Source organism: Eucyclogobius newberryi, unplaced genomic scaffold (genome assembly GCF_026437365.1).
Source record: "Eucyclogobius newberryi isolate DKJ021-1_F unplaced genomic scaffold, fEucNew1.0.hap1 SCAF_9, whole genome shotgun sequence".
NCBI lineage: Eukaryota > Metazoa > Chordata > Actinopteri > Gobiiformes > Gobiidae > Eucyclogobius > Eucyclogobius newberryi.
In genome coordinates, this window is record NW_027316532.1 from 15,747,512 (window position 1) to 15,769,546 (window position 22,035).

The 22,035-nt window shown below is 45.3% G+C and overlaps 5 protein-coding genes across 6 annotated transcripts in view; 1 reads left to right on the forward strand and 4 right to left on the reverse strand.

The window, feature by feature from the left end:
• Positions 1-22,035, forward strand: part of LOC140353380 (uncharacterized) — a 257,995-nt gene that overhangs the window by 15,659 nt on the left and 220,301 nt on the right. The window lies entirely within an intron of this gene.
• The window catches only part of LOC140353382 (uncharacterized), an 83,239-nt gene continuing 65,837 nt past the window's right edge, over positions 4,634-22,035 (reverse strand). Inside the window, exons 1-2 of one of the 2 annotated variants that reach the window (XM_072437921.1) lie at positions 8,800-9,091; positions 4,634-6,197 (exon numbers count right to left, since the gene is read on the reverse strand). In XM_072437921.1, coding sequence (XP_072294022.1) covers positions 4,984-6,197; positions 8,800-8,998 — 1,413 coding nt within the window. In that variant the 5' untranslated portion in view covers positions 8,999-9,091 and the 3' untranslated portion in view covers positions 4,634-4,983. Of the gene's footprint in view, positions 6,198-8,799; positions 9,092-22,035 lie in introns of those variants that run through there. The other variant, XM_072437922.1, reaches the window with a different exon arrangement.
• On the reverse strand, positions 12,610-15,105 carry LOC140354255 (uncharacterized). The gene is made up of 3 exons (XM_072439205.1): positions 15,082-15,105; positions 13,621-13,728; positions 12,610-13,579 (listed from the first exon to the last, which is right to left on the reverse strand). Exons 1-3 carry the CDS (start codon positions 15,103-15,105, stop codon positions 12,731-12,733), a joined length of 981 nt encoding a protein of 326 aa, XP_072295306.1. The 3' UTR covers positions 12,610-12,730.
• LOC140353400 (uncharacterized) lies at positions 14,142-16,996 on the reverse strand. Its single transcript, XM_072437951.1, has 2 exons — positions 16,690-16,996; positions 14,142-15,751 (listed from the first exon to the last, which is right to left on the reverse strand). Exons 1-2 carry the CDS (start codon positions 16,892-16,894, stop codon positions 15,114-15,116), a joined length of 843 nt encoding a protein of 280 aa, XP_072294052.1. The 5' UTR covers positions 16,895-16,996; the 3' UTR covers positions 14,142-15,113.
• On the reverse strand, positions 17,882-20,806 carry LOC140353394 (uncharacterized). Its single transcript, XM_072437942.1, has 2 exons — positions 20,507-20,806; positions 17,882-19,801 (listed from the first exon to the last, which is right to left on the reverse strand). The coding sequence occupies exons 1-2, from the start codon at positions 20,697-20,699 to the stop codon at positions 19,047-19,049; spliced, it is 948 nt and encodes a 315-aa protein (XP_072294043.1). The 5' UTR covers positions 20,700-20,806; the 3' UTR covers positions 17,882-19,046.

The following is a 22,035-nucleotide window of genomic DNA, read 5'->3' on the forward strand; positions in this document are numbered from 1 at the left end:
ATTGTTATAATAGACTATAATATAATATATTTGGAAGCCAGGGGGCGCCATCAGTCCTGGTCATTTTAAGGTTAATCAGGTACTCATCAGTGATGAGGAGCTGCTGCAGCTAACAATAGGATTATGTGATCCATTACAGGGCTGTTAGGGGAACAAAGAAGATAAGTGTCAGGGGAAACTTAAAACAAATTATGCCCGGTGGGCGGAGCCTAAATATCTAAATATAATACCTGCTAAATATCTGAGTTCTCAAACTCGGTCCACAGATTGAGAATGACTCTTGGATGAGACTCTGGAGGCTTCAAGATGGAGATGCACGGCACTCTGAGGTCCTGAACTTGTATTTCTTCTGTGCTGATAGAGCCTCTTGTGTAGAGGCTGTTTCGTCTCACCTATGTAACGTTCTTTACAGCTTTCTTCACTGCATTGGATCGAATAAACTACATTGCTCTGTTTTTGAGTCGGCAACTTGTCCTTAGGGTGAACCAGTTTTTGTCTTAAAGTGTTTCCCGGTTTAAAATAAACAGGGACTTCGTGTTGTCTAAAAATTCTCTGCAGTTTTTCCGACAGGCCAGACACATAAGGGATAGAAACACCCTTCCTTCTCTGTTCAGTTTCCCTTTTGTCCTGCTTCTTGGTTCTCTTCACTCTGTTGAGAGCCCAAGCGGGGTAACCACAGGCTGAGAGGGCATTTCGGACATGTTTTTCCTCTTTCTTCTTGCCCTCTGAGCTGGTGGGCACACCTTGAGCTCTGTGTTGTAAGGTTCTGATCACACCCAGCTTGTGCTGTAGTGGGTGGTTGGAACCAAAGAGCGGATACTGGTCTAAATTCTTTTATTGACAATGACTTTTGGATGAGAGTCGAAACGTCTATTTTTTCTAACTGAGTCCAGATGACTACAACTGAAGCTTTTTCTACTACGGAACACGCCTGGACGAATGAGGGATTACACCGACATACTTTATGTAAATAGTTGCATATGTTTTTAGAGTCTGAGTTTGTGTCGTTAAAAACATGTTTAGAGCTGAAATAAATCAGATTTTGTGCTGAAATGTTCGTGACACGTTTTACACTTGAAACTCCTGAAACTGTGAAATAAAACCTTTTCTAAACATAAAGAGTTATTTTGACGAGTGAAGAGCTTTAAATCTTATGAACGATGGAAACACAAACAAGTCGCGTCAGGTCAAAGTTCAGTTTGATTGTCGCTGTAAAAATAAAACCAAGACTGAATTATCATTTGGTCTTTTCCTTTGTTTGACGCTGATTATTAGAAAATAAGAATAAATAAAAACCTTTATTTTGAGACACATTTTATAAAATATTTCCCATTCCTGATTCTTCCTTCTGGAGATTATATTCACATTGATTCAGGGACGCTCTATCTGAGCAGATACGAGACGCTCCATCTGAGCAGATAGTCACACTGGACAATGTTAGTGTAGCCTCCAGTTCTACTGTAAGAAATCTTGGAGTCTTATTTGACCAGGAGCTCTCATTTAAAGCTCATATAAATCAAGCTTGTGAAACAGCCTATTTCCATTTCCGTAACATAGCCAAAATCAGAAGAATCCTGCCTAAAAGTGATGCCGAAAAACTTATCTATGCATTTGTAACGACTAGATTAGACTACTGTAACTCCCTGCTTGCAGCGTGTCCTAAAAGCTCCATAAAAAGCTTTCAACTGGTTCAAAATGCAGCAGCAAGATTACCAACAGGAACAAAAAGAAGAGAGCACATTACACCAGTGCTGAAGTCTCTTCACTGGCTCCCCGTCGAGTTTAGAATCAAATTTTAAATTCTACTCCTGACCTACAAAGCCATAAATGACATGACCCCATCCTACCTCAAAGATGCTATAGTACCATATCATCCAAACAGAGCTCTTCGCTCTCAGAATGCCGGCCTTCTGGTGGTCCCAAGAGTCTCTAAAAGTACTGTAGGAGGTAGAGCGTTTAGCTACCAAGCTCCTGTGTTATGGAATCAGCTCCCGACCCATGTTAAATATGCTGACACAGTCTCTTCATTTAAGTCCAGGCTTAAAACGTTCCTCTTCGAAATCGCTTATGGTCAGACTAGTTGGGAACAGAAATATAAACCCACAGCTCTAGCTATGTCGAGTCGGATCCCTCCTTCACTGGAACTCCTCCAGGTTTCTACGCTTTTTTTTTGTAGTTTTTCCTGGCCGAGAAGGAGAGTCTAAGGACAGAGGACCCTGGGACATCGTCCCTCGCCACCACAGACATTGTCTGACTCCATCGCCACCACAGACATTGTTGATTCAGCCCTCAGAGGCGACTGTTGTTGTGATTTTGGGCCTTACAAAAATAAATTGATTTGATTTTATTAAAAAGGCTGAAACAAAGTCATAATTCTTGTTGAATCTAAGTTTAGAGCTCAAACTGAAGATAAAAGTTGATGTTTGACTTTGTTACTGGAGCACAAACGTCTCGACTGAAAACCCAAGCATTTACCCCAGAACTGACGACTCGACGTGACTGAATCTAAAACGGTTCAGATCTGATCAAACCGTCGAGTCCAAACGCGGCGCTTTGGATCAAGGTCAAAGGTCAGAAATTGTGCTCTTTGGTTTGTCCTTCGATCAAGAACTAGCCGTTATTCCATCAGCAGAGACGGTCAAGGATGAGTTAAGGGTCAAATCCAGATATCACATTTCCCTACAACTCCATCCAATCCTTCTGTCTTCTTTTGTCTGAGAAACACTTGACGATGGAAAATTTCATACATCGTGTCTCAAAGTTTCAGAGAAAACTAAAAACACACAGAATTGTTTGTCAGATTTTTACACAAACGGAGGAAACTTTACTCTTCATCATCTTTCGTTCTTCTGACCATTATAGCTCTTTTACTGGCGTTTAAACTCATCTTCACTTACCAAGTAAGATCTAGCTTCAGGTGGCTTCATTTAGGTTCAGAATAAAACAGGAGACCAAATGCCTCCTTGTCCTACACCTTTATCAACACTGCAGGACTGACATACGATTGGCCCCATTTCACCTGCAGCACCTGGTGTGGACCATCGGAGACCAGTGAGGCTTTCTGGTTCCACTGGCCCGTTTAACCCTGGGTCCTTTTGCCCCTGGGCCCGTTCAACCCTGGCCCGTTTAACCCTGGCCCGTTTAACCCTGGCCCGTTTGCCCCTGGCCCGTTTAACCCTGGCCCTTTGGCTCCTTGCCCGTTTGCACACTGCTAAAGTGAGCTAAAGATATTTTCTGAATCGTTTTGTTGGATTCTTTCCTCGTGCGACGTTGAAGATGAATGTTCACGCAAGTCCTGCAGGGGGCACTGATGTCCTTCCAGCTGTTCAGCCAAACATAAAGCAGAAGTCGGACACACCGGCGGGAACAAAGAAGATTAGTGTCCAGTTTGTACGATGGAACCTCCTCCTGGACCGATGGGGGATTACACCAACTCATTCAGAGAGTTTAGGTCCGACCGGTCAGAGTGTTTCAATCTACTGACCTGGTCTGAGATGATTATAATACAAACATTTTCCACGACCTCCAAAAATTTGACGTGTTTTTGACTTTAATATTTGACAAATTCACTTTCAAAGTTAAATCTTGTTTTAGTAAATACCTTTCTTTTTGTCGCGTATCAAAACTTTGGAGTGAGTTTTGGTGAAAATTTGAAAGTCACTATTAAGTGTTTCTCAAGTCAGTTTGTAAAAATAACACTTTAGTTTAAAATATAAACTCTTGATGTGAAATATAAATGTCAAATCTGCTGAAATCGTGTTTGTGTGAAAACAAATACAAATTTAGTTAGTTTTATTCGAGTTTCATTTGTTTGTGAAATTTCAAATTCTCCATTTCCCCTTTTTTTCAGACCAAAAGATCGAGATGTGACAAAACACTAGAGTTTATTGTAAAAATGTAACGTTTCAGACTTTTACAGCGTTTGTTTCTCATCGTAATAACAAAGATTTAAGACGGTCGTTATTCCTGTGAAGTTTGTGTTTTTCTAAATGTAACATTTAGTGACATTATTTCATGTTAAATAAAAACACGTCAGATTTTGTTCTTTTTCATAAATGTGCAAAACGTGTTCAATTCAACAGAAAAAAAGCTTAATATTTTTTACATTTTGCCACAAATTAAAAAAAAGGCACAATTTATTTTATAGTCTGTAACATTTATGCTGCACAAAGATAATCAGGATCTATTTTAGTTTCTTTTTTAAATTTTCATTTTAAGAGTTTAAGAACGTTAAAGCTCAGATCTGTGGAGAGGCGAGTCCTCGTTTAACAGATCGAATTATTGTGAAATATCTAAGTTTAATGCCGTGACACGAATAAAACGAGAATAAATCATATTTGGACTTAAACTCAGATTTTATTCAAGGTGTAAAAGGTGAAAAAAGAATTAACTTTCACTTTTGTCATAAATGTTCTTTTTGACGTGTCAGTCACAGATTTAACCTTTATTTGGTTCAAAATGTAAAGAAAGTAAAAGAGTCAACCACAATAATAAAGTTGTAGTTTTATAAAACATCTCCATGGAGACGAGGAGCTGAAAGTCAATAAACAATAGATTCATTAAATAAAGTGTTTTATTTGTCTAAAGCAGAAGCTTCTGAGGCGACACTAAAGATCAGGCTCGACATTCGAACCAACCCAAAATGTTTCTGTTACATAAAGTAACATTTTGTCTTTTTTGAGTCGATATTTGTTTAAACCAGAATCTAGTTTAGATTCTAGTTTTAGTGTCGACGTGATACTGTTGACAACTCAATAATAATAACTTATTATTATTATTATTATTATCATCATTAGTAAACTTAAACAGTCTCTTCACCTCACGTGTTTCTGCTTGTGTCACACTTTCAAACGTCCTTCAGAGCGGCGCGAAGACACAAAACATCCTTTAGAGCGGCGCGTGGTCATAAAGGTCTCTCACACTTTGAAACGTTCTTTAGAGCGGTGCAAGGACACAAAGGTCTCTCACACTTTGAAACGTCCTTTAGAGCGGCACGTGGACACAAAGGTCTCCCTGTGACTTTTGGTCTTTCTTATGAATCTTCTCGTGTCTCGTCAGGTGTCGTCGAGTCAAAAAGCCAGCGTTACAGATGGAGCAGACGAACGGCCTCTCGGCGCCGTGGACCGCCTTGTGCCGCTCCAGGTCCTGGTCCGAGAAGAACCTGGCGGCGCAATCTGAGCAGCCGAAGGGTCTCTCGGCCGAGTGGATCCGCATGTGCGAGCGCAGGTTGTCTTTGCGGATGAAGGTCTTGGCACAGACGGAGCAGTTGAACTGTTTGTCTCTGGTGTGGAGGACCATGTGCAGCTTCAGGTGCTGCTTCAGCGTGAACTGTTTACAACAAACTGGACAGCTGAAAGCTTTCTCCCCGGTGTGGACCAGGACGTGTCGCCGCAGGTTCTCCATTCGCCCGAACACCTTGTCGCAGATGGGACACTTGTACTCTGTGAGTTTGCGTTCTTTGCTTTCGTTCAGCGCTCGATTGAGTAAAAAACTGATGCGCTCCAGCGAGTTTGTCTCTCCGGGCTCTTCTTCTTCTTCTTCCTCGTCATCGTCGTCCGCTCGTCGGGTCGAGCTGCTGCCCGCCGCCTCCATCGCTCCGGTCCAGTCATCTTCGTTTTCGGCGTCACAGAGACGTTCCAGGAGTTTGTCTTGAGGCTTGGTGTCTCTCCACTCTTCGCCCTCCGCCTCGTCCCGGCTCGTCTCGCTCGGCTTCTGATGTCGGATGATGGTGTCCACCGTGTCCAGGTGTGTGACGATGTGCGACTTCAGGTTGCTCTTCTGGATGAAGCGCTTGTGGCACACTGGACAGCTGAAGGGTTTCTCTCCCGTGTGAAGCAGCATGTGCCGCTTCAGCTCCTGTTTCCGCCCCAGTTTCTTGTTGCAAACGGGACACTCGTGCTTGACCTTCGCTTCGTCCTCGCACGCCGCGGGACTCGCGCCGTGGCTCGCGCCGTGACTTGTGGCTCTAAACATTTCCGTCGACAGGTTTTGGACTTGGTTGTTGAAGTCTTCGTCGTCTAAGTCGGTCAGCTGGGACGAGACGCCGGGCCGAGGCTCCCAGTCGCGGCTCCAGTCGTCGCAGTCGGGCTCTGTTTGTCCCGCCGTCGTCTGGGAGCGTTGGGCGTGTCCCGCTGCGCTGAGCGGGTCCAAAGCGGGTCCGGCTTCGTCTTCGCTCATCTCCGTCTTTATCTGGACGTCTGTAAAAAAGCAACAAACACTGACACTTCATCTTCACGTTTCATCATGAGCTTGTTTCCTGAACCTCAAAGAAATGATCAACGCTTTAGGCACAATCTCTTTTCTGTTTCATCCACACAGATATGAGACGCACAAAACAAGACAATTTAGTCGTGATAAAATGTTTATTTTGTCAGTTAAAACAAGTGTATTCAAAAGTCACAGACTGAAGTCACTGTTTATGGAGAATCACACGAACAGGAACAGCTGCATGAGTCAAAATCAAATTATGATTTACAATTTTCTATTAAAAAAATAAAAATAAAAATAAACATTTTGTTGAGATTGAACAACTTTAACATTTAATAAAAGACTTGAAACTAAAAAAGATACAGCGTTTTGTTCTTTGCACAATGTTTTGTCTCAATAAAAGTTTTTTCTTTAAAACAAAGTATTTTTCTGTACATAAAGTGGTTGAAGTCGCACTAAACGTCTCAAATGTTCAATGAGCCACTTTCTTCTTTTTATGGCTCTTTTTGTGTTTTTGGAAATAAAAAGGAGACGAAAAGGTCATATCACACACTGAACAGTTGAATGTAACATCTCGGCTGTGAACGATCATGTGCCGCATCAGGTTTTTCTTAAGACTAAATCTGATCTCACACTCTGGACACCCAAAAGGCCTGACCCCTGAGTGACTCTTTAAGTGTTGCCCGAGATTATCTTTGCGTTTGAACTTGAGCGAGCAGAGCGAGCAGCTGAAGAGCTTCTCGTCCGTGTGGATGGACATGTGAGACATCAGGTGCTGTTTCAATCTGAAGGACTTCTCACAAACTGTACAGCTGAAAGACCTCTCTCCTGTGTGGATTAAAACGTGTCGTTGTAAATGGTGCAAACGGCTAAATGTTTTGCTACAATCAGAACATCCAAACTGCGCCTGAAGCCCGCTCTGGTCCACACGTCCTGACTTCCTGCTCCACGTGCGTCTGGAACATTTACTTTGAGCCGGCGAGTTTTTCCTGTGAAATCCTCGAGTTTCCTGCGGCGCTGTTTGCGAGTCGCCTCTGCGTTTGTTGAGTCCTTCTGCTCCTCGCTCCACGTTGCAGCTCCGTCTCCGCCGCGGTGGCTCGACGCCGATCTTCGCGGGCCTGACGACGCTCGCCTTGTGTTTCCTTTTATAGACGGTGCGTTTGCAGCTTTTCTCCATCACATTTTCGACTTTTCCGACACCATTTGCGGTTTGGAGCAACGCTTGGTCGCCGGCGTCGCTCCGTTCCTCGGCTTCGGCCCGAGCGGCTCTGGCCCGAGCGGCTCTGGCCCAAGCGGCTCTCGCTCGAGCGGCTTCCCTCCGAGCGACTCTGGCCCGAGAGGCTTCCCTCCGAGCTGCTTTAGCCCGAGCGACTCTGGCTCGAGTGGCTCTGGCCTGAGAGGCTTTGGCCCAATCGGCTTCGATCCGAGCGGCTTCGGCCCAATCGGCTTCGATCCGAGCGGCTTCGGCCAGAGTAACTTCCGTCCGAGTGGCTTCCATCCGAGCGGCTTCGATCCGAGCGGCTTCGATCCGAGCGGCTTCGGCCCAATCGGCTTCGATACGGGCGGTTTCGGCCCAATCGGCTTCGATCCGATCGGCTTCGGCCAGAGTAACTTCCATCCGAGCGGCTTCGGCCCGAGCGGCTTCGGCCCGAGCGGCTTCGATTTGAGCGGCTTCGATTTGAGCGGCTTCGGCCCGAGCGGCTTCGATTTGAGCGGCTTCGGCCCGAGAGGCTTCGGCCCAATCGGCTTCAATACGGGCGGTTTCGGCCCAATCGGCTTCGATCCGATCGGCTTTGGCCAGACTAACTTCCATCCGAGCGGCTTCGGCCCGAGCGGCTTCGGCCCGAGCGGCTTCGATTTGAGCGGCTTCGGCCCGAGCGGCTTTGATCGGAGCGGCTTCGGCCAGAGCATCTTCCGTCCGAGCGGCTTCGGCCAGAGCGTCTCCCGTCCGAGTGGCTTTGATCTGAATGGCTTCGACCTGAGCGGCTTTGATCCGAGCGGCCTCGATCCGAGCGGCCTCCTCTTCCTCCTCCACTTCTTCTTCTTCACTCTTCACCACGACGCAGGTGAACTCGAGGCTTTTGGGCTCCTCCTCTTTGAAGGGCGGCGGCTCTTTGATCCACTCCGTCTGAATCTCCACATCTGACAGAAACGAAGAACACGTTATTTCAAGCGTCGAGGGTCTCATGGAATGTCCCGCAATATGGCTTTAAAAACAGAAGGACTCGCCATGGTAACGGTCTCACGTCAGTCCAACAGGAAAGAGTTCAAACGAGTCTTTAAACCTCACGTTCGCCACTCACCTCTCCACAGACACTTGTATCGTGGCCTGGCAGCGTCACTTGCTCGTCTCCATGGAGATCATTTTAACGCCATACTCAGGTAAAGACGTAACGCCATGCCCCTCCCCGTCCCCTGACATAACTCCACCCACACCTTTTAGCTCGTGCTTTTGTTTTCACGTTCAAACAAACCGTAGATGACGTCAGTGTGGCGGCGCAACGTGACGTCAAACTGACGCTTTTAAACCACAAACATTCAAATCTGAGCAACTTTTCAAGCACAAAATGTCCCGTAGAGTAAAGCACGCACCCGCTGTCGTATGTCCCGAGACTTGCGGGCTCAGAACAGAGTCCAGGAGCTGCTGGTTCCTCTGGTTCTCCTCTTTGGAGCGACACAGTTCCTCCTCATACTCCGCTATTGTTCTTTCAACCAGCGCAAAGATCTCTTCCGCAGCCGCAGTCAGACGCGCGTTCACCAGAGCTCTCAGCGCCAAACTCCTTTCACACATTTTAATCACTGTTTTTAGCTTTAGCTTTAGCTCGGAGCTAACGCGACGCGAGGGAAGGTGAGGCCGAAAGTGACTGCGGCTGCGCACAAACGTCGTGCGTAAATGCCACCGACGTATGCGCGCGACGCAACCAGAAGTAAACCATGCCACATTTAAAGGAGACGTGTGCTCTAAAAAAAAAAGACAATGTTTTTGATTTCTTTCATTTAGTAAATACATGACCTACTATTACTTAGTGATAGTTTCAGGTCATTATATCATAATTATTTATTCCAAACTATATATTTCTTGATACTAGGTTCGTGTGTGTGTGTGTGTGTGTGTGTGTGTGTGTGTGTGTGTGTGTGTGTGTGTGTGTGTGTGTGTGTGTGTGTGTGTGTGTGTGTGTGTGTGTGTGTGTGTGTGTGTGTGTGTGTGTGTGTGTGTGTGTGTGTATGTAATATATATATATGTAAAGGAATTGTAATGCAATTTTGAAGATACTTTATGCAAATTTTTTATCCTGTTTTCGGGTGATTTACATAGTTATTAGGATTGTTAAATATAATAATATACCTAAAATAAACTATAATGAGATCAAATTTGGAATATTCTGTAATGATAAAAACGCAGTAATTTGATACTCATTAGTACATTTATATTCACAAATGTAGATGTCTAAAGTAAAACCAAATTAATTGATCTTGTTCTTTTACGTTTGTATAATCATTTATTTTTATTTTTTGCTGATGCTTTGAATTTCTATCAAAAGAATAATTTATTTGCCATTTTGATCAGTGAAATTAAAGTAATTAAAAAACAAAACATCTAAATCGGCTTGAAAATAAAAACATTCATTAATTTCCAACGAAATTAGGTGATTTAGCAGAATATGTCCACTTTAAATGAGAATTAGTTTCTTTTATAGTAACTTTGCTAAACAAGTTGTGTATTCACATGTGAAACCGTTTGTCGTCATGGCGAATCATCTTCTCTGTTTAAAAGATATAATATTTAGCTTTAGTTTGTTAATTGCGACATAAAGTAAGAGTAAAGTTTCTTCAAAATAATATTCCTCAAGAAAAAGTATAAAAAAGTGGCCCAGGAAACTCTCTCCAGAGTAAACAAGTCGACTTTTGGTTGTTTGGTTCGACAAAAGCTGTGAATAAAATAATATATTTCATCTTCAGGAGGTGGAAAGAAAGTCACATTTAACCCATCTTCTTTAAAAAAAACATCAGGTAAAACTTTCTGTACAACATGTTTAATGTTCTACAATCTAAACATGCAAATCTGAAGGCGTTTTACACTCGAGAAGAACAAAGTAGTTTCCCGCGTGAAAAGAAAAAGACACAAACGTCGTGACATAAATCCACATGTTTCATATTCGCGTGTGACTCACAAGTCGTGTATAATTTAAAAATCTAGGGCAAAAAACATTAATAAATAAGTAAAAGTTTTAGATAACTTTAGGTCTTGTGATCACTTTAGTCGTGTTTGAACGTTTCCGACTGACACCTGGAAGTCATTTTCAATCTAAAGGCGCTGAGAAGAGCGAACAAGCCTCAAAAACAAAAGCTCTAAACATGGACATAAACTTAGAATTATACTTAATTTAATGTGTAAATTGCGCTGCTAAAATGACCTGTTTTATCTAATTTCAACATCGCTTGAGACGAACTGTATTTTATTGTGAAAGCGAAAATAAAAACTCAAATACAAAACAAGATCCAGACCCAAAAATAAAATAAAAATGAAATACTGAACGTGCGTTAATGAGGTGTTCATACCTCTCAAGCTCATGGGAATGTCAAATATAAAAATACAGCTTTAAAGACACTTATTTTCAGTTTGTCCAAACACAGATCATTTTAGTCTGAGTTTTAGGAAAAGAAATTAAGTTTAAAGCTTTAGACGGATAAAAACAGTCGCTGTAAAAACGCAGGAGTTTTGGATTGGCCACGCCTCAAAGGGAGGAGTCTCTGTTTCCTCATTGGCCAGTTTCAAGTGGTTCTCCAACACTAAAATAACCGTCAAACGCTGGGACAAAATAGGACTTGAGCTGTAACCTTTTTGTCGGAAGTCTCTCCCTTATCGTGTTCTCTCATGTTCTCTCTGGTCCAAGACGTTTTTTTATTTGATTTATTATGATCATAATTTGAGTCATGTTTTTCTCCCTTTAATGTTCTGTTTAAAAAGAAAACAAACATTAAAAAGAAAACAAACATAAAAAAGACAAAGAGAATGAAAACAGTGCAACGTGTGTTATATTCAATCATTTGGACAATTAAGAATAAACAACATTCACAAAGTATGAAAAACACAAATCCAGACTGAGGCAAAAGTGGGCGGGGCAGAATGAGGTGCTATTTGAATGTTTTAAGACCCACTGTGAGCCTCTGTTACTATGGGAACGTGAGCAAAGGGACAAGACCTGGTTCCTCTTTGTTCTTGGGATCAAAGCTCAGGAAAGAGAAAAAAATCACGATCAGAGCGAATCCAACACATTTAAACTGTCGCCGCCTGTTTGAGCCGGTCTGGAGAATGTGGAGCGTGACTGGAGGCGGGGCCAGGACCAGGGGCGGGGCCAGGACCAAGGATAGGGCAGGCCAGTCACGCATTCTAATGTTTTAGGCTCTAAATTAAAACGTGTCTTTTGGCAGATGTTTTCTCTTTTGTCTGTTACAGTCGTCTATATCGCGCTTGTTCTCTTTTATTGTTTATTGTTGGTTTAGTTTGTCCGATCCTGAAGAACCGTGTTCGCAACCGTGTCCAGAACCGTGTCTAGAACCGTGTCCAAAGTCGTGTTCAGAACCGTGTTCAGTACCGTGTCCAGAACAGTGTTTAGAACCGTGTCCAGAACCGTGTTCAGTACTGTGTCCAGAACAGTGTCCAGAACCGTGTCCAGACCATGTCCAGAACCATGTTTAGAACCGTGTCCAGAACCGTGTTTAGAACCGTGTCCAGACCATGTCCAGAACCGTGTTTAGAACCGTGTCCAGAACCGTGTTTAGAACCGTGTCCAGACCATGTCCAGAACAGTGTCTAGAACCGTGTCCAGAACAGTGTTTAGAACCGTGTCCAGACCGTGTCCAGTACCGTGTTCAGAACCGTAACGCCCGATGTGTTTGGAGCGAGCGCCTGAGCGAGTAAGAGAAAACACTCCTCTTATTGTTAAATGTAGTTCATGTATTTGTCACAAGCGCCGAATGAAAAGTGCATTTAGCGCCCCCTGCTGGAGCTGCACGTCTGCAAAGTGTTTTACACTAAACAGTTTAAAAAAAAAAGAAAAAGCGAGAGAGCTTACAATGTACAAACTTTGTTCATCCACTTTAAAGAACGACGTCACCTGACCTTGTTTAAGTCTTTGCAGGTCTGTGATGGTTAATATGTGTTTGAAGTGTTCATCATCGCCCCCTGCTATCTCGGAGCAGAAAAGCAGCCATCGACCCGAAGACGACTCTCCTGAGAAACCCTGGCTCTGTTTATATCAACATCTGGCAATGTTGAATGTCTTATTACAAGAAAGAAAGAAAGAAAGGTGGAAAAAGAGGATTTTCTGTCAGTTTTCTGACAGTGTAATTTCACAACAGCTGCAGGGGGCGCTCTAGCACCAGAGCTAACGAGTTCGGCAAACTAAATGGCACCACCGTACAGAACGCAACACCGATTCTGTCCAATGTATTTTCCTCATCCAAAATAATGAAATCCAAGACATTTTCTGTCCAAAGTTTGAGGGAAACAGTTTAGTTTCTATTGAGCTTTTTGAGCCGCGTGAACTTTCAGGTGTCGGTTGAGATTGGACTTTCGGCTGAACTTCATGTCGCACTCGGAGCAGGTGAAGGGCTTCTCGCCGGTGTGCGTCCTCATGTGTTTGCGCACGTACACTTTCTGGCTGAAGGTCTTGTTGCAGACTGGACAGCTGTAAGGCTTCTCCCCCGTGTGAATGAGGACGTGTGAGCGCAGCGCGAAGGACGTGGTAACGCACTTCATGCAGATGGGGCACGTGTAGAGCGAGGCTTTGGAGCCGCTCGCCTCCTCGCCGGGCGTCTTGGACCAGCCGTGCAGCGCCATATGCGACATCAGCGTCTCTTTGTACGAGTAACTCTTGGCACAGACGGGACACTGGAACGGCTTCTCCCCTGTGTGGACGACGGTGTGCCGCTTCAGACTGTGCCGGTCCTTGAACTTCTTCTCACAGAAGTAGCACTCGTGTTTTTTGAGCTTGTCTTTCTTGCCTCCGCTCGGGTCACTGCTCGCCGCCGCGTTGCCGCCTTCGCCCGACGCGCTCTCGGCGGAAAAGCCTTCGACGTTGAACTGCGAGTAGAGATCATTTTCCGACTCTTCGGCGTACGCTCGGCCGTAGAAGTCCGCGTCGGATTCAGTCCCAGCGCGTCGAGACGAACCGCTGCACGTGTCCAGCTCGTCGCCTTCGTCCTCGTCCACATCGCTTTCCGATATCAGCTCGTCAATTTCGCTTTTCACGACGCCAGGACAATCCGGGAGCGCGTCGCTCTCGACACCGACGGCCACGTGTTCATCCGATTCCTCCCGCGTTTGAGGAGAGTCCGGACATGCCCGGTCCAGACATGAGTTCTGTGCCTGGGGCTGGACACCTGGAAGGGCAGAGTGGGGCTGGACACCTGGAAGAGCAGAGTGGGGCTGGACAACTGGAAGAGCAGAGTGGGGCTGGATACCTGGAAGAGCAGAGTGGGGCTGGACACCTGGAAGAGCAGAGTGGGGCTGGACACCTGCAAGAGTAGAGGACATACACCAACGGGATTATTGACGGTCGAATCATGAGCGTAGAAGCCATGTGTGTGTGACACTGTTACAAAACCAGAACGAGACACGCAGTGAGAAAAAGGAGTTTATTTACGTACAGTGAAGTCTTTCAGCTAAACAGTTGTACTTTACATCCGATGTGAAATAAACACAACATTCATCATTTCATGGGCTACGTTAGAGTACTTTTTTAGAGTAACGAGGAGCGTAACGCCTTCTCCTTTGCTATAATCGCTCGTCTGTGTCTGTAAATGTAACAGGTTCATGTTGTTCACGTGTTTATTGTGTGACATTGTGTTTATTGTGTGACATTGTGTTGTGCTCGTCTGAAACATCAAAGTGAAATAAAGCTCATTAAACGCATTTACTTTGTTTGATATTTTAATGTTTGTTCAGCAGCGCAAACGATACAAATGATACAATACTGTTGATTATTGGTAACACAAGAGTACTCTTAACGCAGTACTTTCATAACGCAGTAGTGCAGTAACGAGGTAATGTAACAAAATACTTTTAAAACTTGAGATTATGTCAGTATTCGACAGTCTAACTTTTATGTGTGGCTGAAGCTTCTAGAGAGAATATTTATGAATAAAGCGTTTTAATTGATTAATACATTTTAATGTGACTGTCTTTGTTCTAAAAGTTCTTTTTTTAGAGTTTTAGAGTGCGTTTAGTTTTGTTTAACCAAAACACGACTTTGATTATTGCAAACAGTCGACTTGAATAAAACATTCTGAAATATTCCAAATGAAACGACAGTATTCATCGTGTCCAGCTCCAGAATGTTCTAACGACACGCAACATTTCTACAAACAGCATTTTAAAAAGTGATTTGTTCCTTCTTTGCTAAAGCTGCACTGTGGAACTTTTCCCGTGACGTTTGTGGTGATGAATGTTCAACAGTTTGACATTTATTCAGCCGGAGTTTCTGAAAAAGCTCCCTGAAAACTGTGTCGAGTGTTTGATTTAACGCAACAGAGGGGGCGTGGTGGAGTCTTGGAGCGTGGTGGAGTCTTGGGGCGTGGTCAAGTCCTGGGGCGTGGTCGAGTCCTGGGGCGTGGTCGAGTTCTGGGGCGTGGTCGAGTTCAGGGGCGTGGTCGAGTTATGCGTCGACCACTAGGTTTTAACTCTAACAGAGGGGGCGTGGTTAAGTCCTGGGGCGTGGTTAAGTCCTGGGGCGTTGGTCCGAGTCCTCTCTCACAGACTGAACTCTAACGCTCACAGACTGAACTCTAACTTACAAAGTGGCAGAAAAGCTACACAGTGCGGCTTTAGTGAAGGCAGCTGCGGGTCTTTTCATACATTTGACATAGTACAAAAGGTAACCAAACGTCGGCCATGTTGGAAACTACAGGATGTTGTTCTTGCTGTGGTTTCTATAGTGACGATACAGGTTGGATTTGCGGTTGAATCTGCGGTTGCACTGTGAGCAGGAGAAGGGCTTCTCTCCCGTGTGGATCAGGATGTGATACTGGAGGTCAGACTTTCTCGCGAAGCTTCGTTTGCAGAATGGACAGCTGAAAGTAGAACAGCTGAAAGGTGCTGAGGTTCTGTGAGTCTGAGGGCGAGGCTGAGGGCGTGGCTGAGGGCGGGGCTGAGGGACGCTACGTTTGTCGTGACTCGAGCGCTCCACGTCGTCCATGTGCACGTCCATGTGTCTCTTCAGACTCTGAGGCTCCTCGAACACCTCGTCACAGATGCAGCACTGATGCTCTAGTCTAGGTTCTTCTGAAGGTTCTCCGTGTCCTTCTGCAAGTCCTTCTCCTGCACAAGTCTCCATGCCGTGGTCGTCTTTCTCCAGGAGCCGAGCCGAGGGCCCGGCCGCAGGGGCCCAGTCCTCGCCGTGTCCAGCATCTTCAGAACCGTCACATTCACTTTTCACGCTGGTCAAATCCAGCTCAAGCTTCGCTCTGACGGGGTCAGAACTGTCCGAAAAATCTGTGTTGTCCAGATCCAAACATGTCTGAAGTGTCTGAGCCTGGACATCTGCAAGAAAGACAAGAGAACCTTTACTTGTCCCACAACAGGGGAATGAGGAACTATAGAGTCACACACGAGCAGCAGCTACAAACACACGTATGATCAAGACCGAAAGGAGGACAGCAAATATCACAGGAACTTCTCACTCTGGACAAGAACCTCTCGCTCCGGGCGGGAACCTCTCGCTCCGGGCGGGAACCTCTCGCTCCGGGCGGAAACCTCTCGCTCCGGGCGGAAACCTCTCGCTCCGGGCGGAAACCTCTCGCTCCGGGCGGGAACCTCTCGCTCCGGACGGGAACCTCTCACAGGAACCTCTCACAGGAACCTGTGTTTTTTTTTTAATCTGGAGGCTGTTTGTTTGTTTGTTTGTTTGTTTGTGTTTCTTCTTCTTCTGCAGGACAATCACCTTCAGCCTCGACATAAAACGCTCTCGAGATAAAACAAAGAGAAATAAAGAGTTGGATTTTTTCTATATACAATTAAATATAAATCTTTAATGGAGTTCTTTCAGTCCTCTGGAGCTGGAAATGTCTCCAGAGAAACAAAAGTGAAAGTTTAAAAAAAGTTTTAACGTTGAACAGTGAAAAACTGTGGATTCATTTGATGATTCTTAAAGTTAACGTTTAAAAATTTTACATTTAGAAGTTCAACATTGTGGACCTGGTCTTGACTTGAGAAGATGATGCGAAGGTGAGAAAGAAAATAAGAAACATTTCCAAAATCAATTCATTATTTTTCACAGATAACATTAAAACGTCCCCAGTTTCACGTGTTTGTCTCCAGCAGATGGTGGTGGGACAGACCATGTTCTGCTTCAGACCTGCAGACCTTTCAGACCTCAGGACCTTCAGCCCTTCAGCCCTCCAGCCATCAGGACCTTCAGCCCTGCAGACCTTCAGACCTCCAGCCTTTCAGCCCTTCTTTGGTGGACCCTCTGGACTCACCTGGTCTCTGGTGTTTCTGCAGCTCGTGCTCGTCCTGCGCCGCCTCCAGGAGCTGCTGTTTCCTCTGCTTCTCCTTCTCTTTAAAGTGGCGCAGTTCCTCCTCATACTCCACGATGGTCCTCTCAAAGATCTCAAAGATCTCCTCCGCGGCCGCGGTCAGACGCTCATTCACCAGCGCGCGCAGATACTCGCTCTTTGTCGCCATGTTTCGGTTGGAGTTAGCTTTAGCACAAGGAGCTAACGGACGATGCCGCGGAGGAACCCGGATGTGCTCACTTCCGCCCTCCCGGAACTGGACACGCGGCCGATTGGCTCATTCAGCTGTCAATCACATCCACAGCAGTATGAGAGCCAATGAAGAGCGAGCCTGATCGCTTCCCAATGGCTGTTTTTACTTACGTATACGTAACGGATCAAATGTACAAGTTTTTCATCATGTCGCGTTTTCTACAGAAATAAATCATTTTCAGCGTAAAAACGGCTTGAACGTCTATATTTGGAACGTATAAATGTGAAAAATGGACGGAGCAGTTTAAATGTCTTTTTTTTGTTCAAATTTTAGACACAAAAACATTTACAGAGGATTTTGGATTTATTTGATTGGCCTAAACGTTCACAAGTTTTGAGGAGTCTGTCTCTGTGGGAGGAGCATGTCTCTGTGGGCGGAGCATGCCTCGATTAGTTTCTGATTTTCGATGCTTTTGACGACAAACGGCTGAAAAACAGTTTGTCTTAAATGTATTCTTTATTTGTCATAAATGAATGACAAATGCACTTTAACAATTGTTATTTTCACACTTATTTTATTACAAAAACACTTGATTCAAACTCAGAGCTCAAACTTTAGATTCAACACAAGGACCTTAAACTCAAACTGATTGTAATTTAATCATATTTATGGTTTGATGGTGATTTGATGCATCTTTCTGGTTCTTTAAATCACATAAACGTGTCTGAAGTTCATATATAACGTTTGTGGCTTTTACTCGAGACAAACATATTTCACGATCATAAACGTTTTAACTTCGTTGATGTTTATTTCCGTTATTTTCCTATAAATCCTGAACATTACAAAGTGTCAGAAAACGTAACGACAATCTGTTTTGACAATGTTTAAAATGAAGACGAGTCTAAAAATATATAACAATTTCTAAAAACAACAAACATCCATAATGGATGACTGGATTATTAATTGTTTAATTACAGCTGTAATTAAACATGTATGAAATGCATTTGACACGTTTCAGTTTCACATCAAGAGTCAGTTTGAGAAGGAAATGTCGGAATGGAAGAAACGTTTTGTTATAAACATGTATAGTAATGATGTAAATCAGACGAGCTTTCGCCCTCGTTTACAGTGGCTCCAGGAAAACAGACGACTTCACGCTTTATGAACAAAGAGAGAGAAATTAAATGTGTAAAAGCTCAAAGTCTGAGGCAAATATAAAAGTGTTCAAATAAGGCAGGAGGCCCCTCCCCTCAGACAGGAGGTCACTCTTCTCGGACAGGAGGCCACTCCCCTCAGGCAGGAGGTCACTCTTCTCGGACAGGAGGCCACTCCCCTCAGGCAGGAGGTAGGCAGTTGGACTCATGAACACTTCTTAAACACTGTCACTTTCTGCTCTACATCTGTAACTCAACTGTACATTTGTGATCTTAGTAAGATCTTTTTTTTTTTTTTTTTTATCCTATAGCAGATTTTAAATTGTTCCTATGATTGTGAATTCTGGCAATAAACCTTTTCTGAGTCTGACCAAGAGTCAAAGTTACAGTGATGATCGGAGCTGGATTCAAACACAACTGCATGTGTGCTCAGGTCAGGAGCTGGACTCGGGTCAGGAGCAGCCGCGCTGCCGCTGGACTCGGGTCAGGAGCTGCCGCTGGACTCGGGTCAGGAGCTGCCGCTGGACTCGGGTCAGGAGCTGCCGCTGGACTCGGGTCAGGAGCTGCCGCTGGACTCGGGTCAGGAGCTGCCGCTGGACTCATGTTCACTTCGTTGAGGTGAATTGAGTCAAACGTGTCAAATGCATTTGAACTCCTAAACTTTTATCCTAAATGTCCCAAACGGATTCTAAAGTGAGACCACTGGGTGAGACATTTACAAAGAACACTCCGGTCACTGCGGTCTCTCCGGTCACTGCGGTCTCTCCGGTCACTGCGGTCACAGCGGTCACTGGTCTCAGCGGTCACTGCGGTCACTGGTCAGTGCGGTCACAGCGGTCACTGGTCTCAGCGGTCACTGCGGTCACTGGTCAGTGCGGTCACTGGTCAGTGCGGTCACTGGTCTCAGCGGTCACTGGTCAGTGCGGTCACTGGTCAGTGCGGTCACTGGTCAGTGCGGTCACTGGTCAGTGCGGTCACTGCGGCGCATGGATCTTGGAGTGGCGTTTTAAGTTGGACTTCCTGTTGAACCTCATGTTGCACTGTAAACAGAGGAAGGGCTTTTCGCCTGTGTGCGTGACCATGTGAGACTGGAGCGAGAACGGCCGAGTGAAGCACCGCGCGCACACTGGACAGCTGAAAGGTGCGTGTTTGGAGGCGCTCGCCGACGGGCCCGGCTGAAGCGCGTGGGCCGAGCGAGGGGAGGCGCCTCGTTTAGCCGTGCCCCTGGCCTCCGCCTTGGCCCGGCTGTGCAGCGCCATGTGCAGCCTCAGAGTCTCTTTCTGAGAGAAGCGGCGCGCGCAGACCGGGCAGCTGAACGGCTTCTCGCCCGTGTGCACCGCGATGTGGCGTTTCAGGTTGTGCCGGTCCCGAAATTTCTTTTCACAGAAGTTACACTGGTGTTTCTTGAGCGTTTCGTGCTCGTTGCCGGCGCAGAAGTCGCTCGTGCTGGCGCTGATCTCGGCCTCCTTGTTGGCGGAGAAGTCTTCATATTTAAACTGGGAAAACAGAGCTCTGGCGCCCTCTGCCTGGGCCGGCGTGAAGTGGTTTCCGTCGGGTTCCGGTTGAGTCGAGCTGTTGGTCTGAGCGGCCCAGTCGTCGTCATCGTCCGTTTGCTCTTCGGATTCGTTCTTTACAGAGCAGGTGAACTCTTGGCTCGCCGTCTCCGAGAAATCCTTCATTTGGGCTGAAAAGTTTCCGGGCTCCAGACACAGACTCTGCCGCTGGACATCTGCAGAAGAAGAAGACACGGTCAATGCTCGTTCTCCACTTCTCCATCGCAGAGTGCTCCACCTTCAGGAAGAACCTGACCACAAATAAAGAATAAGCTCTGTTAAAGGAAGCAAGTTTTAAATGTATTAATAATCTGAGAGGCAGGACTTAGCAGTATGAAGAGGCAGGGCTTAGTAGTATGAAGAGGCAGGTCTTAGCAGTGTGAAGAGGCGGGGCTTAACAGTTCTGCAGCAAAATGTAAGCTGTCGATCTGCTCGTGTTTGCGTTGGCGTTTGGCGCACGTCTCCTTTCACCCCAACGAGGATGAAACACATTTACAAACCTCAGGCAACGGCAACAACGTCCGTTGCCATGGAAACCCGCCATGTTTGTTGCCCTGCACAACCTGATCAACAACACATTTATTGCTCTAGAACCTGAACATGTGTGAATGAACATTTAGCATCTTTCACAGCGACATCAGCCCAAGCTCGTGCTACATTTTGAGGACTTTACAACACTTCAAAGAAAATCACATGTTGTTTTAAATCGTTGATCGCCATGACAACCGTCCTCGTTCCATCCCCCACAAACCCGCGGACAGGCCCAGCTAAAAAGAGAAGCGTTGGATTTCGCAGGTTTGTCACGTAAAGACGACGCTTGACCCGGAACAGCGCCACCTGCTGCCGGCGGCGTTAAACTACGGGGCGCAACGAGGCCTGACCTGCTTCTGTTTGGACCTGCGGGCTCAGAACCGAGTCCAGGAGCTGCTGGTTCCTCTGGTTCTCCTCTTTGGAGCGACACAGTTCCTCCTCATACTCCGCTATTGTTCTTTCAACCAGCGCAAAGATCTCTTCCGCAGCCGCAGTCAGACGCGCGTTCACCAGAGCTCTCAGCGCCAAACTCCTTTCACACATTTTAAACACTGTTTTTAGCTTTAGCTTTAGCTTTAGCTTGGAGCCTGAGCCTGAGCAAGCACGGCGGGGGAAACAAAGACGGGAGCTTCCGGTTGTTTGTTGTCTGTGACGCGCGCGCCCTCTGCCGGTCACACAGAGGAAGCGACAGAAAGACGCGTTTCAGATGACGTCACAAGATTCCACAGGCCAATCACATCCAGCAGAAGGTCTTCTTTTGGGGAAATGCACTATAGAAACCTTTTGGAAAGACTGTTAACAATTTAAAACATGTTTTTGGTTTCCATGACACAAATGTCGACTATAATAAGAAAATGGCAATTCATTTAATTCTTATATTTGGCCGATTCTAACCCTAACCCAAGTACATTTTCATCATCAGTATTCATTTTTTAACAGTTCTTGGTAAATCCCGGGCATTCTTTTGTTTGTAATAATATTTTTTGGTTATAACAAATCCTTACAATACAATAAAACAACTCTAATGATTTGGTGTAATCCCTCATTCATCCAGCAGGGGTCCATTGTTCCATCTGGACTCTGTTTTTGGAAAAAAACGATATGTTTTAACTCTCAGGCTACCCCAAATAAATTGTCTGTTTGCTGTAACCCGAGTCAACATTTTTTTAAGTGGGTGGGACGGTAGGCAAATTCTTATTTTTTTTACTTTGAAGGCAAAAAAAAAGATCAAAATTTTGTCATTTTTTGAGTCGGAGTGACCACCAGGGTTCAACAGTCAATGACGGAAAACGTCTCTATCAACCCGATCGGGAGACTAAATCTCACGATTTTAAGATATTTCAATCAACCTTTTGTACACCGTTATCCTTTATTTTGGTAGCGAAGGCGAGCGGGGGGAACACGGGCGCCGCCATGTTTGTTGTGATGACGCTGCTGGGGGTGTTTCAATCCAAGAATGCATTTGCGAAAGTCAAATTTCACTCCGACAGAGGGTGACATTACTATGGACATGTCAGTGGCGCCGACAAGGGCAAACCAACTTGTAAAAGGTAATATGACGACTCCTATGTGCGGTCTGTTTTATTATAGACGCATGTGGAGGACTGAAAATGAAGACGTGCATGCAGTGCGCTGTGTGTCATCAGTCCTTTGGGACGACGTTTTTTCAACAAAATGCAGATTTTTTTTCCCAGTCGGCTAGTTTTATAGCGGGTCGGTCGGGTTACGGCAAACAGACATATTATTTTGCTTAGCCTCATCCAAAGATATTTCTTTGGATAGATAGATAGATGGATGGATCCGATATTTATCCTACTCTGAGTAGGCCCCGCCCACCAGGACCGCTTGATGAAAAGGTGTTTTTGGTTTCAACAGAAAC

Bases quoted from the DNA above. Each gene is read 5' to 3' on its own strand.
- LOC140354255 (XM_072439205.1), bottom strand. From the start codon at position 15,105: ATGGCCGACGTTTGGTTACCTTTT. The intron at 13,729-15,081 runs GTACTATGTCAA...CTACTCTTGCAG, and splicing joins CCGACGTTTGGTTACCTTTT to GTGTCCAGCCCCACTCTGCT. The intron at 13,580-13,620 runs GTGTCCAGCCCC...GTCCAGCCCCAG, and splicing joins GCCCCACTCTGCTCTTCCAG to GCACAGAACTCATGTCTGGA.
- LOC140353400 (XM_072437951.1), bottom strand. From the start codon at position 16,894: ATGGCGACAAAGAGCGAGTATCTGCGCGCGCTGGTGAATGAGCGTCTG. The intron at 15,752-16,689 runs GTGAGTCCAGAG...TCTTTCTTGCAG, and splicing joins GCAGAAACACCAGAGACCAG to ATGTCCAGGCTCAGACACTT.
- LOC140353394 (XM_072437942.1), bottom strand. From the start codon at position 20,699: ATGTGTGAAAGGAGTTTGGCGCTGAGAGCTCTGGTGAACGCGCGTCTG. The intron at 19,802-20,506 runs GTCAGGCCTCGT...CTTCTTCTGCAG, and splicing joins GCAGGTCCAAACAGAAGCAG to ATGTCCAGCGGCAGAGTCTG.